The sequence below is a fragment of the Cibotium barometz genome, chromosome 61 (assembly GCF_041138505.1).
Source record: "Cibotium barometz isolate CiBa-2024 chromosome 61, ASM4113850v1, whole genome shotgun sequence".
NCBI classification, from domain to species: domain Eukaryota; kingdom Viridiplantae; phylum Streptophyta; class Polypodiopsida; order Cyatheales; family Cibotiaceae; genus Cibotium; species Cibotium barometz.
The window spans coordinates 9,850,287-9,865,302 of NC_141106.1; the positions used below are offsets into that span (position 1 = coordinate 9,850,287).

General features: G+C 42.1%; 1 protein-coding gene across 6 annotated transcripts; it reads right to left on the minus strand.

Moving 5' to 3' along the window:
* Positions 1-5,010: 5,010 nt before the first annotated feature.
* Positions 5,011-12,036, minus strand: LOC147604532 (two-component response regulator ORR25-like). 6 transcript variants are annotated; one of them, XM_086794650.1, is made up of 10 exons: positions 11,902-12,020; positions 11,578-11,785; positions 10,608-10,727; positions 10,374-10,500; positions 9,304-9,651; positions 7,971-8,047; positions 7,202-7,876; positions 6,871-6,970; positions 6,659-6,721; positions 5,011-6,573 (listed from the first exon to the last, which is right to left on the minus strand). In XM_086794650.1, coding segments are annotated over exons 4-10 (1,350 nt in total). In that variant the 5' UTR covers positions 10,375-10,500; positions 10,608-10,727; positions 11,578-11,785; positions 11,902-12,020; the 3' UTR covers positions 5,011-6,487. The 6 variants fall into 6 exon arrangements, with proteins under 6 accessions (XP_086650776.1, XP_086650777.1, XP_086650773.1 ...); XM_086794651.1 differs by having other exon boundaries at positions 5,012-6,573; positions 10,407-10,500; XM_086794647.1 differs by lacking the exon at positions 10,374-10,500 and having other exon boundaries at positions 5,013-6,573; positions 10,608-10,760; positions 11,946-12,036.
* Between the last annotated feature and the right edge of the window lie 2,980 nt (positions 12,037-15,016).

Here is a 15,016-nt window from a genome sequence, read left to right on the forward strand (position 1 = left end):
ATTAATGCCAATCACTTACAAGGTGCTAAAAAAATATTACAATAAGATTTTACAATGGCACATTTGCCATAAACAATAGAAAAAATAAAGGTTTTTACCGATGAAACACCTTATCAAGGCAATTTTTGGTACAATTTTGGGGGTTATTATTCCTCCCACGATCAATCACCAAGCATCCCCACGAGCACAAAAAGAAACTCCTTTGCCATTTTGAAACCATATCACATCAATCTTCACATACTCCTAATGTGATTCACACCCTTCTTCTTCTCACACTTCACACACGCTTTTTCTATCACTCTTCTCAAACTCCATGTCACCAAACTAAACTCCTCCTCACAGTCCTCAAAATGATAAGGCAAAAGAAATACTCCAAATACAAGAAAGAACATCTTCCCAACCAAGCATGAAAAGAATGCTACTCCACCATGAAAGCTCATCACCAAAAATGCCACTTTGAACGCCAAAGTGCACTCACAAAAAACCCACAAAAGATATCTTTAAAAAACTCCTCCATAAAAAATTTCCATGAAGCACTCCACCCATTTTACTCCCATCTCTTTGGTTTTTGATTTATTGAAAAGAAAAAATACTAGCTACTAAGCCTCAAATTTATTTTGCTTAGTATGTTGACATTTGAACATCTCCTTTTGGCAAATGTTTCCTCCTTTGGGTTGCAAAAGAAATTGAATGGCTTGTATGGGCTTTCATTCTCCGGTGGAGATTTGGGCCTCCGTACGTGCAAAGAAAAGGCAAAATATACCTTCAAAAACACACATTTAGGACCACTTTCTTGCATGAGACCATTTACACCACATTCTTTGGTTAAACCTTTGTTGATTAAGGTTTAATTTAAACCTTATGGGACCAAAAGCTCATATAAGTTTTTCTTCTGAATTCCCTTTGTATGACCTTATCGTCTCCATCAAGAATGTGTACCATTCTTATCAAAGTAAACGTGTAAGTCATGGACCACAATGGCTGAGATAGAAAGGAGGTTCCTCTTCATATCTAGAACCAAAAGAACCGTTTTGTAGAACTTTCTATATAACCCTAGACTCGAACTTGATCGTTATGCCACGGCAACCTGCATAGGCAGCTCTCTACGCTTTGGGAAGGATTAAGAAGGTAAATAACACAAGATTATGCCAAAAAATCACACACAACCAAGCTATGGTGCTTTCGTAATTTCTCTCTCTCCATCACTAAAAGGAGACATGGTTTGCAGAAGATTCAAAATAAAGAGGGAATGCAAGAAACAAGAAAGTGGACAATCAACTAGAAAAATAAAGCCTCAATATAGAACCTTTAGAGAAGTAAAAGTTGTATACTTTTTAAATTTGAATAAAATATCAAGGAAAGGTGGTTTGGGTGATTGGAGAAGTGCATGACTCATAAAAGAGGTTTTCTTCTTTTCTTCCCTCCAAGTTCCCATACTACCAAAGAAAGGAGAAAATCTAAATGTGCATTTGCTTTTATAAATTTACGGACCCACTATTAATACCAATCACTTACAAGGTGCTCAAAAAAATTTACGGACCCACTATTAATACCAATCACTTACAAGGTGCTCAAAAAAATTACAATGAGATTTTACGATGACACATTTGCAATAAAAGATTTAAAAAAATAAAGGTTTGTGCCAATGATGAAATACTGTATCAAGGTAAGTTTTGCTACAATTTTGGGGGTTATCAGCTAGACCCACAACATATTTTTTACAGAGATTATATTTTTTTATTTGCAAGTGCTAATAAGTGAAAACAATCTATCTATCTTCATATATTTGCAAGTGTTCATTATTGTGACTGTGACCTAGCTATCCAACTATCCGCTCCATTGATTCTTTAAGTAGCTAAGCTCAATAGGAATGTCTTTAGCAAGTTACCAATTCATTGACTAGTGACTAGGCTGATACGAAAGCACAATTGCAAGAACTTAGGAGGAACTCTCAATGGGTGGAACTACTCAAGGTGGTTAGAGAACCCATGGGATATTGTATCTTGTATTTTCCATCTAGAAGAACTTTATTGATCTCATATGAAGATAAAGGTAGTAACATTGTAAAGGAATTAACATAACAAGTGCAAGAAGCAAATCTTCCTTTGTTACTTGTGTTATAAGCAATGACCCATAACCAAGTTGCTGCCAATATAAAGAGCCTTGATAAATGTCAATGAAGTGTCCTACTTGAAGGTAAGAATAGTCATACTTGAAGGTAAGGGTAGTGTGTTTGGTGGGGTTGCATGTGCGTTGGGGGGGGGGGGGGGGGGGGGGGGTATTCTTATTAGGTGGGTTTTTCATGTGTTCTTATGATTGATCTTAGGGTGATTTCTTGTCCCATAATTATGATGTTAGCAAATAACTTATTCTAGTACAAAGTATTTCCTTGCTTCTCAAATAAGCAAAGGCTTACTCCCCATGCCATAGTGGTTCTTGAAGACTTTGTCCCTTGTAGTTGTGGGTTATTTAAGGTGTTAAGTCCATTGAATTTAGTTAGTAGACTTTTTGAAGTCTCTTTTTAATCTCTGTTTTGTTCCACAAGCCTAGTCTACAATCAACTCCCTTCTGCACCCATTTCCACTTGTTCTTTTTTATAAGATCATGAGGATGAATTTACCGTATGTTTGAATTGTCCTTGAATTTGTCAAGGTAAAGGTGGATGGTTGTGACATTTTACCACCTTGCATAAATAGCAAAGGTGCCAAAACTTGATTGTTTTTCAGTATGATTGAGAGAATGCCTTTGTGAATCCATTAACAATTAATTTGATAAACCTTATACAATCCTAATGCTTAGTACATAAATTTTAATTTGCAAGGTCTCTAAAATTGAATCCCATAAAGTTAATCGAAATGGCAAAAGCACGGTTAAAATCTCTCTCTCTCTCTCTCTCTCTCTCTCTCTGTGTGTGTGTTTTTCCTTTCTCATCACAATCTCGTGACGATTTCTATGCTCAAAGTGAGCAATTTCTAGCAAGTATGCAACCCGGCCTTTTAACTAGTGGAGGGCTCTACTGTAGCAGACACCAACAGTGCCATGAATTCAAGGGAGAGAGTTGGGTATGACGAACATGGCGCAATCTGGTGGCTCTCCTGCAGCACAATTGCCTCGTATATAAGCGTGTGTTAGAATCTTGCATGTGAGAGACAAACCACACACCAACACTGGAGTCCAACCAGTCAGGAGCCCCATGTGTGTGAACTCCCAAGTGAGGAGAGGACATGCTGAAGAGTCTCAACATGCAGTCAACACAGAAAAAACCACAAACATAACCATCAAAAGTCTTCGTAGAAAATAAAGAGGCAGAGAACATGCAGAAACTCCAGTCGACCCACCGTAACCTGACTTTCGGTTCACATCCCACATCGCCACTTCTGCTTACCAAAAAAAAGCCCATGCAGGAGCTCCCACCGTAACCCAGCTTTTTGTTCACCCCCCATCGCCAGTTCTGTTTACCGAAATGGCTCACTTGGAGCTCCCATCGCCAGTTCTGTTTACCAAAATGGCTCACTTGGAGCTCCCATTCCACACTGGGGTTCAACAGAGCAGCCCCGGTGCAGAATTCAACAGAGCGGCCCCGCCACCTTACCTATGAAATTAAAACAAAGGTGAAATACAATATCTATCTCCAATCTTTTCCAATTTTTTGCTGCATCAAAAAAAGCCATTATCAAAGGAGATGAAGAAAGCATGCAAACAATTTCTGCCCATGCCGCTCCAAATCGAAACCCTGCGAATTATTTAGGAAATGGCAGTCCTACAAGTTTTACAGCATCCTTGCATGTGCTTGAAGAAGAAGCTGCGGTCCCTCATACGCTCGAAAAGGAAGACCTGCATCTGCTAGGAGGAGGACTAAAAGCAACAGGATGATCTCGCAGAACCAGAAAAAGAAGACATAAAAGGCCACCAAAAAAAAAAGACAAGGCCCTGTTTGATGAAGCAGACCTGCATGCAGACGTACAGAAGGCCACCAATAGCTGGACTCAGTAAGAGACACTCGCTGTAAAAGCTCCATCATTCGAGGCAGTTCAAATTATGGTGTGCAGATCAAACTTCCAGGCAGCAACAATGTCTTCTTCACACTACCCTCAAAACAACATGCATCAAGAGAAGATGGGTTGAAACTTAGACAGTAAGATAAAAGACATACCACATAAATCTGCCCTCGATGTAAACCTTCATGGAAACAGTGAAGAAACTTTGCAGACTGCAAATATGCAATTGACATGCTTTCCAAAGTGTCAACAAGTAGAACCTGTAATGCAGGAAGAACAAGATTTCGAAAGGGCAAAAGCAAGTTTATGCAACAGAAGGAAGGAGACAGCAAGGTTTTCTTGATGAACTCTTAAGGCGCTCAAAGAGAAGCAGCAGATAAAGAGGATGCTCCAATCATTACTGGCTTTCTAATTCATATGTCCACATGATGAAGAGGAAAAAAGGCCAAATCAATGCCAATAGTGGAAGGAGATGGAGACAATACCGATGGATGCAGGAGACATCAGGGAATTAGAAGCGGCTTCTACATGCATAGTAGATGGAATCCACCTACAGCTGTTTATTGGGCAGTCACAACGGCAAATTTTCAAGCCAAGGCATCAATCCAAAAAAAGAATGTAGCACCCACCTTATTTTCTTGCAGGTTAATCCGCCAATCAGAATTCTTTCAACGCCTCACATTCAGCCTTGGGTACTTGATCCCCTCAATGATCCAAGTCAAAGTAAAAGGAAGAGGAATGAATGGAGCTGTTTGTGATGCTCAAGCTAGAATAGCATGAAGCAGAACTCGGCCTATGACATCACTATGAATCTCTTTTACATATATACTTATGTACTGGATCCAGGATGATGTATACATGTTGATTTACTGCTTAGTATAGTTACGGATCCTGAATAAGACCCCCAACTCTCTAGGAGGGGGGGGATGCTAGAATATGAATAAATAAAAAACCCCTCATTGAGGGGGGGGGGGGGGGGGGGGGGGGGGGGGGGGGAGGGGGGGGGGGGAAAGAGTTTGTGGCATGCTTGTAACTGCATGCAACTGCTTACCGGCAGTAGCCCATGCGCAGCCACCTGGTTGCCTGCCTGGCTGCCCGACTGGCTGCAGTCCTTATGCGCAGCCACTCCCGGCTGGAGCCCATGCACAGCAGTGCCCTTTAGCCCATGCGCAGCAGCGCCCTTTAGCCCATGCGCAGAAGCGCTCACCACCTGTAGCCCAAGTGCAGCAGCACCCTGTAGCCCAAGTGCTGCAGCCTGTAGCCCATGCGCAGCAGCTCTCAGCTGTAGCCCTTGCGCACAGCACCCGGCACTCGCTGTAGAACACATGGCGACCACCTTTGCATCACATGGCCACCCTTCGCCCTTTTTAAAAGAGGTGATTCGCTTTTTTTTTCAAAAATGCCAAAAGCACATTAAAAACGCATGCCTCCACCCTTACGAGCCTTTTGCATGCTCACTCGCTGTCTCTCCTCCACTGTATGCAAAAGCAATAACTGCACTGTTATCTTTTCCTCTTTCCAAAAACAAGTTCCTTCCATTAGTAATAAGAACAAAAATTGGCAAGCCCAGATCACAAGTCTTGTATAGAGGCAATAACTGAAAAAGGGGAGAGAGGGGTCTCCCTAATACATCTGAGGGGGGAATCAGAGAGCGCCAGTCAGGATCATCCACTGTCTCCATGGCCACTGAATGTGCATGCAAGGCAGCTCCTGGGCCATGAAAAACACATATTTGACCTTTTCTTCATATGTGGATCCCAAGCACTTTTCAGTCCAGGGGAAAAGGCATCTTTTGGCACAACCGGCGGTGGTTAATAGGGCATGGATGACATGTGCTGGGGGATTGCTGTCCTCGATGGTCTCTTGGCAACTTCCAAATGGGTAGAAGTTTCCAAGAAGGATATAACAGCCACCTTCCAATGGGTGGAAGTAACCAAGAAGGATAGAGCCACCTCCCAATGGGTGGAAGTGGCATGTAAACAACTAAATCTGGATCAGAACGCCATTATGCAGGCCACCTTAGAGAGGACAAATTCTGTCACTCTCGGGCATTACATGGCCACGTTTTGTTAATGCATGCCAGGACGGGAAGGATCCAACAAGAGAGAGGCCTTTTCTTTCAAATTTGGGGATATGGAGGCATGCACAATCTTTCTAAAGAATAGAGCAGCCCTTCAAACCACTAAGATTTACATAGTGTTGACCTTATACTGTTGCGAGTGGAACAAAGTTCCCAAAACTGCTGAAATGACTGGCTGTCACCACCTAATGTTGGGATCTACAAAAGCTACTCTTCGGCTTCTTTCCCATGTGGATATCCGTTATCCACGAGTTGCAATTCTCACTCCGAAAGAGTTGCAATCCATCTCTACATCCCTCTCCTCTTGCAATCCCTGCACCCTTGTATTCTCTACACATCATCCACAAAACAATTGCTTGCAGGCCCAACTCAGATGTAAAAAAAATAGTTAAAAATGCTTTAAACACCCTCATTGAGTGTGGGTTGTCATACTGATAAAAGTAGATTTACTTTCCTGCGTGGCAGGAGACAGCACGCACCACTCACCCTCAACATCTGTTGGCACAAAAGAAAAGCTTAATGCCTGAAATCTTTAGTTAAAAATGCTTTAAACACCCTCATTGAGTGTGGGTTGTCATACTGATAAAAGTAGATTTACTTTCCTGCGTGGCAGGAGACAGCACGCACCACTCACCCTCAACATCTGTTGGCACAAAAGAAAAGCTTAATGCCTGAAATCTTTCCTAAAAAATCCAATCCAATAATGGCACATTGCAAGTGAATCTTATTCCTCTCATTATAATATCAACAAAGTTCACACTGTGGAAATGAGACCATGATGCATATACTAACCACATGCCTGTAAACTCAGCATGTACAAGTGTTCCAAGGGCTTCAAAATTTCGCAGCTTGTGGGATTGATCTTCAGTACCTTTTTCCAGCATTCGAGTCCCTGATACCACCAATTGAAAACTTCATAAAAGAAACTTCAGTCATCAAAGGGGAACACTTCGTCCAAAAGATAGTCAGAGACATTGAGCTGTTCTGGGTTCTGCACCAAGTTATTGGGAGCTGAAATGCTCAGGCCTTCAAGGGCATTGACGTTGCATCCCAAAAAGTATCCCTTTTTCATCTCTGTTAGAGCACAAGAAGACAATTCATCAGACAAGTTTGAAGAGCTCACATAGTCAGGTGTCTCAATATTTTCTGCAGCTCGCTCGCCTCCATGACAAGTGCCCACCATCTTCACCAGGCTATAGTTGAGCTGATCTCCTGGAGTCCACATGTTGGCTGCTGCTGGATCAAGTCTGACTTCTTGGACACCTCTCGGATGGATTTCCCATTGGCTTATAAAACCCTCCATTGGTGGCCTATGAGACCTCGTTCTCATCTCATTTTCCAACTTCACACCTTTGAAACCACTGGCAGCAAGGTCACCCAGACAATTAGGCGATGCCTGCCAAGAAGGTGAATCATTCTTCTGAAAGCTCAAGTCCAGGGATGGCTTTCTATGCAGGCCAGCATCGAGAAAGGTTGATAAGAGATATGGGTCTACAAGTCTGAATCCACCAAAGACTTGGGCTCTATTGACACTCGTTTGCTTCTGTTGTTGAGCAGCCTCCAGTTGAGCAAATAACTTCATGGAGCCCGCATCAATACTTCTCTTTCCAGCATTTGACCCTGCTAACCCAGCACCAAAATTCAACCATTTTACAGCAGGAATTGATCCAGAACTTTTCCCTCCAGGCAGTACGTGCATGGCACCACCAGACGTCCCATCTTGTGAAGCCTGGAATGATGCAATTGGGCAGGGTTCGGGCACAACCCCACTCAGCCTCTTCAGATACAATCGGTATTTCTGCACACATGCATACAACATAGTAAAGCTCATTCTCTGTTATGTCCATGTACCAATGGATGATGGAAAGCGGCTAGTCTCAACAGACACAAACCTGTAAGTGACTCGCGACATTCTCCCGTGTCAGACCTTGAACATTCATTATCTCACATAACTTTGACGGTGCAGCTTCTGTGATCGCAGTACCATCTTAAGAAAAGAATAAAAAAATGCACACACACACACACACACACACCCCAACCATTTGAAGTTCACATTACAACTCCCATTCCCATGTGACCATGCCCTCGTTATGCAGCTCATGCACCTGCGCACATACTTTGAGAATGGAGGACAACACCTCCCATGACACACTTCCATTCCCATGTGACCATACCCTCAATGCAGTTCATGCACCTGTGAGTATGGACGCATGCACGGACATGTACATGCACACCCCCTCACACACACACACACACACACACACACACCACCCATTTGAAATTCACCCTAGTGCATAGTCACATAGTGACAGGAGATGGAGGACAGCATCTCCTACGGCGCACTCCCGTTCCCACAGGTGCATGCACACACGTGCACAATTGAAGTTCACATTACAGACCACCTGAGCCCATAGTCCCATGGTGATAGGATATAGGGTGGCATTTCCCATGGAACGCTCTCATTCCCATGTATGTAGTTCTTACAAAAATGCATGCACGCGCCACCCATTCCCCCCCCCCAACTCACCCACACTGTTAGAAGTTCACAGTACAACTAAGTAATGCAGAACCATCATAACCTATAGTTACATGATAACGGGAGATGGAGGCCATGATGAACTGCCGTTCCCATGTGATCATTTATTTAATGTAATTCATGTGCATGTGCGCACACGTGCACACACAAACTCTCTCTTTTTAGTAATGATATATTACTAGTGGGAAACCTCAGTGCGAGGTGAAAACCTACGAAGGAATATGCACTGTACAATGGCGAGTCCCAAAAGGACCCATACTAGAGTTCCTCAGAAACAATCAAAGAAAAGTGAGAAAGTCTGCAAATCAACATCCTGGCTCGCATAACAACAGTGCAGTGCAGTGTCTGTCGCAAGGAGAGCCTGAAGGAGTAGGACATGTTTGATATATGCTATCCGAACACACACACACACACACACACACACACACACACACATGCACGCACGCACCCACCCACCATTTGAAGTTCACATTACAACCAAGTGTTATACAACAACCCTAACCCATGGCCACATGTTGATGGGAAATGGAGGATGGCATCTAGCGCGCACACTCGCATTCCCAAGTGACCATGCCCTTAATGTAGTTCATTAAGAAATCTCGAGGAGACTCATATACGTGCCTGGTTCAATAAATACCTTTTAACTAACAGAAAAGCCAGAACCAAAATCAATAAAAGCAAGTTCTTACTCTCCACCCCGAGCTGATTCACTGCGTTTACAAAACATTGATGCAAGTGAACCGACCAAGTCAAACGTGCTTTCTTAAAACTGTTGATATTATCTACCAAACCGGCCTCCACCAAATTGTTGGCTTCTTTGCGCTTCTTAGAGGATTGCCCTGGCAACTCGCCTACTCTCGTACTTTCATTCCAGTCACTATGGAATCCCACTCTAGGTGAACATGTCCCCTTTCGGCGAATCACGTGCTGCCAAATGTTCCTCAGCTCTTCCATTCTCACTGGCTTGATGAGGTAGTCACAAGCACCGTGAATTATACCTTTCATAACGACATTAGTGTCGTCATTTGCAGACATCACTGCAAGTTTTTGGAGGTAAGTTAGGCTTTAATCCATGAGTGAAACATTTAAAATGAAATGTCTATAGAAATCACTGTGGCTCTTCATTCTGTTACCATCATACTCTATATTTTCAAATGAATAAACTGAAAAAGCATAGGCATGTGAACCACTACACCAACCAAAAGCATAAGCATACATACACGCTAAACCAACCAAAAGCATAAGCATACATCATACATACATACAAATTTGCATGTAGATGCATATCTATATATGTCATGTGCATTTTATTAACTACAGACTAAACCAACCAAAAGCATAAACATACATACATACATGCAAATTTGTGTGTAGATGCATATCTATATACATGGGTAGGTAGGTGGGTGGGTGGGTGGGCGGGCAGGGGGGGGTGTGCGCGTGGGTGGGTGGGCAGGCACGTGTATGAGCGAGGTCGGGGGGGATGGGGGGGCTGTGGATAGATATATTTCTATAAATGTGCGTGCATATTTTTCTGTGTGCATATATTTGTCTTGATACATACATGCATGTGTGTATTGCATCAACTCGCAGCACACACAGGAACCCGCATATGCCTGAGGCTGATCACCTTTATGCACACGCGCGTGTGCACACACATACACGCCTTCCTTTCAAGGTGGAAAGATGAACAAATACTACCCTTGCATGGAGATGCTATGCACAAAGAAATGCATGACCCAACATAAAGCAAACCTACTGTTTGAGACATTGCTGTCAAGTGAACTATTACAAGAGTAACATGTGCTTTCTCACGAATGATGTGCAAAGGAGAGGCATAGCCCAAGATCTACTGAACACATGACCTCACCATGAAGTGAAAGATTCTGTACATAAACAAAAAGGATCATAATGTGATGTAATTCACATTTAAAATACCAAACAAGAGGCGGAACCAATTTTTTTGTGTTGGGGGAGGAGGGGGGGATCTTACTGGTTACAGGCAAGTCTAACTCGAGTCCAATGATCTCCAACAGTTTGAATCCATCCACATCGGGCATGAAGACATCACTCAGGACAAGATCAAAGTCCTCCTGGTTATCCCTCAGCAAGTCTAAAGCATGGTTCACGCAGTCACAAGTTGTTACTGAGCAGCGTAATCAAAAATGCCATGACAACAGAAGTTCAATGATTAGCATATAAAACTTGGTCATAAGGAGCTAGACAGACAACAATTATCTAATTAATACAGCTTAATTACCACGTTGGTATCACACGGCATGGTCAATACAAGCTCCAAATGTTTCTATGCAGCTTAATGTATAGTGTTAGCAGTACACATGATCGACACATGCTACAGCATACTCTGAATACTTGCTGCTCTCTATGCTCTTCCATCCACTCCGGACCTTAATTGTACGGGCACTTGACATGTTAAACATGCAGCTCAACTACATTTTTTTGAGCCATGTTAACATGGCTGACAAAGGCTTTGTATCTTGTCATCATGGAGCTTTGTATCTTGTCATGGCTCAGAAAAATCTTCTTTAGTGGCCCGCGTTGGTACCTCCAGCACATGCTTCTACAAAAGTTATTAGCTAGAGGTGGGTCCCCGCCTCTGGCCCACACAGCTATGAATTAGATTATCATGGTATTTAAATATGGGATTACTTATATGTAATATTAATATCAAGTCAGCTGCAAGTGATGCCTATTGTTAGTAGTATCAATACATTGGATTGCTGTGTTAATGCTGAATGGGGCTTAATAGCAAGTGATTAAACAATCAATGAGGCTTGACACTTAAGATGAGTGACAGATTATAAACACATGGACTAAGCTATAATTATTACCCTATAATTAACTCATATGATAGCTATGTTATCATTAGCACGTAATTTACACATAGGAAACGAGTAGCTTCTGGCAAACACACAGGGATAATACGAAATTAAACTGCATACCTTTGTAGTTGCATTTCTTAAGCATCCTGTCCAGTATCATCAAGCATACGCGATCATCATCCACTAACAGCACGTGCAGACCTTCTGGAGAGAAAGTATCCATAGAGTACTTTGAAGAGGTACATAGAAGGGATTTATTTAGCATGAAAACCCGCTCTTCATAAGCAGAACGGCAGCCGAAGCCCTAGCCGGGTCACCTGCAAAAACCCTGGACAGCCAGGCCGATTATCTTCAATGAGAAGTAACCCTAACTCTGAAGCGCTAATCACAACTCTGAACAGACAACCAGAAAATCCAAATGAGTCAACCCTAAACAATACTGGCCTGCATAAACTGAGTCAGAAAGGCATCTGCATTAATCAGCAAACCTGCATAAGGAATCAGCTTGCAAACCCTAATTAAGAGGGGTCTGATATTTCTGAGCTGCAGAGAGAAGGACGTGCGAAGTTGCCGAACTGCGGGAATTTCGAATCTTGAAATGGATGAAATCAAAAATTGTGGCCATGATAGATTGTAGCCCCGCGCTAGCGTGAGCTGGCGAGGTACACGTCAGGCTGGCGAAGTACACGTGGCAGCACGCGCACGCGGTTTCCACCTCTGATTTCCAAATTCAGTAGTACCGTGGCCGCCGCTATTTCCACGCTGGTGAAGTACACGTGGCACCAATTCCCACTTTTCGGGAATTTCCGTTGCTGGAATCTATCTTTTTTTATGTAAAAATATATATATTACTTTTTTTAAAAGCGCGGAATTATATTAGAATATAAAAAGGAACATTTACAAAATAACTAGCTTTTTAATCAACAAGCATAACTTCAATATTCCTAAGCTAACCTACTTTTGAGAGAGGTCAAGTTTTGAATATACATATACTCGATCAACTCAGAATCTTGCCTTATGATCTCTCCACTTCCTTGCTAGTTACCTAACCATCCTTTTCTAGCCTTGAATTCAACTGATGTTCTCCTGGAACTCATCCTTGGCCTTCCCCATTTGAAGCATTTCTTCGAGATCATTTTTCGTGCTTCACACGCCTTGTAGCTGACTTTATGCAAGAGTTTCATCTGCACATTCAGATCACATCTCAGACCAAGGAGCATGTTGATATTTGCATGTTTAAACAAGAAGTTATTTTGATTAATCCAAACAGCCCCCAAGTATTCGCACTTTAACTGTTGCCTTAATAAAATTTCCTGCCATTTAAGTTCCCAATTCTCAAGAGGGAAGACGTATAAATTCAAGAACTGAAGTACTTCCCTGTTGGGGGGGCATCCACTGAATAGATGTGTAATGGTTTCTTGTTCCTGTTTACATCTAGGGCATATACCATCCCAAATCCTGTTTAATGGGCTCTAGCATTGGTCCATAAGGCTTTGTGCGTAATCAACAAACATAGGCAAGATTTTTTTGGCAGGATCACTGGCGCCAGATTTTTGAGAACTTGAAACCCCATTGTAAGGCTTCTCATCACTATCCATTTAGCAGCCATATGGTCTGCTACATCAATGATGTTTGATATGCCCAATCCACCTTTATTCTTAGGCAAAGGCGTAGACTTGTCATGCAAGTTTAGGCATTTTGGATTCCTCTACATTACCAGACCACATAAAATTTGTGTATAGTCTCTCTAAGTGCTCGAGATCTTTGTTTGAGGGGGGCGCCAACATGAAAGGAAGTAGATAGTAATAGGGAAGAGGATGTGTTTCAGAACAACAGTTCTTCTTGCAAAACTGTGTTGGAGCCCACTCCGTCGTTTAAACTTGTCTTGCACTCTGTCCATTACCCACATCCACCTTTGATGCATAGTTACACCGAAACCCATATGGATACCAAGAAGTCTGATGAAGATATGCTCATCCATAATCACCTTGCATCCTTATTTCTAAGAGCCACTGATGATGGCTCTTTAAGCATTGTTTTAATCCCTGTTTTAGAGTGATTGATAATTGATCCCAAAGTCAGGCATGAAAATCTAGGAAACTCCTGGAAGTGAGTAGAAAGCTTGTATAGATGACTGGTCATTATGAATCAGCCCATTAGTATCGTCTACAAACTGTTGGAGAGAAGTTTTCCCTTTGTTGTTTGGTAGGGAGATGCCCATTAAGTGTCCTTTGTTGGACCAACCAACCCAGGGCATTTACAACAATAGCAAATAGTAAGGGGGCCAAGACGCAGCCTTGTCTAATAGATCTTTTTAAAACAAAGGATTCTATGAGGTGACCATTCACTATCAATTAGACATGAGCACTTTGACCAATTTTATAAAGTTCAGCCCCATACCCATATCACTCAGGGACTCTAAATCAATGTCCCACTCTAATCTATCTCATAAGCTTTGTCAAAATCTATCTAGAAGAACATAAAATCATGTTGGGTTTGGTAAGCATGCTCCACTCCTTCCCAAAGAGCTATAATGGCATCAAGTATATATTTACCTTTGATGAAACCCTTCTGCTCGGGTCTTATCCAGTCCTTCAGATGACATGAGAGTCTTCTTGCTAGGGCCTTTTCATAGATTTTATATGACGTGGTTAACATAGTTAGAGGTCTCCACTTAGAAATCTCATCTTTAGGCCCTCTCTTATGAATCAATTTGATGACCCCTTCATTTATTGAGAAAGGGAGGGCACCATATTTGACCGATTCATTCCAGACCTTAAGCAAGGGAGTTAGCATGAATTCTTTATGGGCTTTAAAGAACTCTGTTGGGAGTTCATCGAGCCTAGGGCTCTTTCCATTCTGCATAGCAATAATTGCATCCTCCAATTCTCTAAGAGAAATATCCTCTTCTAAGTTGGCTTACTTCCTTTTGCATTCTGATATGGCTTGGATAGCGAATTTCCTTTCCTCTATATAGTCATTTTGTGCACTAAAGATGGAGGAAAAATGCTCCTTAACAATGTCCATGTTTTCAGTCAAAGAACATGCAAGATTACCACTTAGATCTTTTAACAAGGGGATGTGGTCTGTGATAGCCTTCTTTTTAAGGAGGGAGAACATTTCTTTAGAGGGTCTATCAATCTTCCCGGCCCACCACTCTCTTAGATAGAGTTTTATGTGATGACATTGTATCTCTTCTTCCTTCTTTAAATCTTCCCTAACCTTGATCAGATCCTCTTATAGGTACACCTGGCTTTGATTGATTTTCGGTTCTTGTCACGGGACCTCGTGTACTTCTTGAAGAATTAATCAAACTCACATACACATCAAGGAGAAAAGCATAGACTTGAATCAAATTGACAAGATTAAAGCATAGCATAGAACATGAAAATAGAGTAAACATCACCATTAATATACTATTGGGTGCAATCTCCTCCCTCATGTGTGCAGCTCCACTTTCACGACATGAGTAATTTGAGAATTGTATTCAAAATGTAGCGCAAGGAGCTAATAATAGTGGGCTTGCTTTTGCACTTTTACAAAAATAACTCAAGCATTA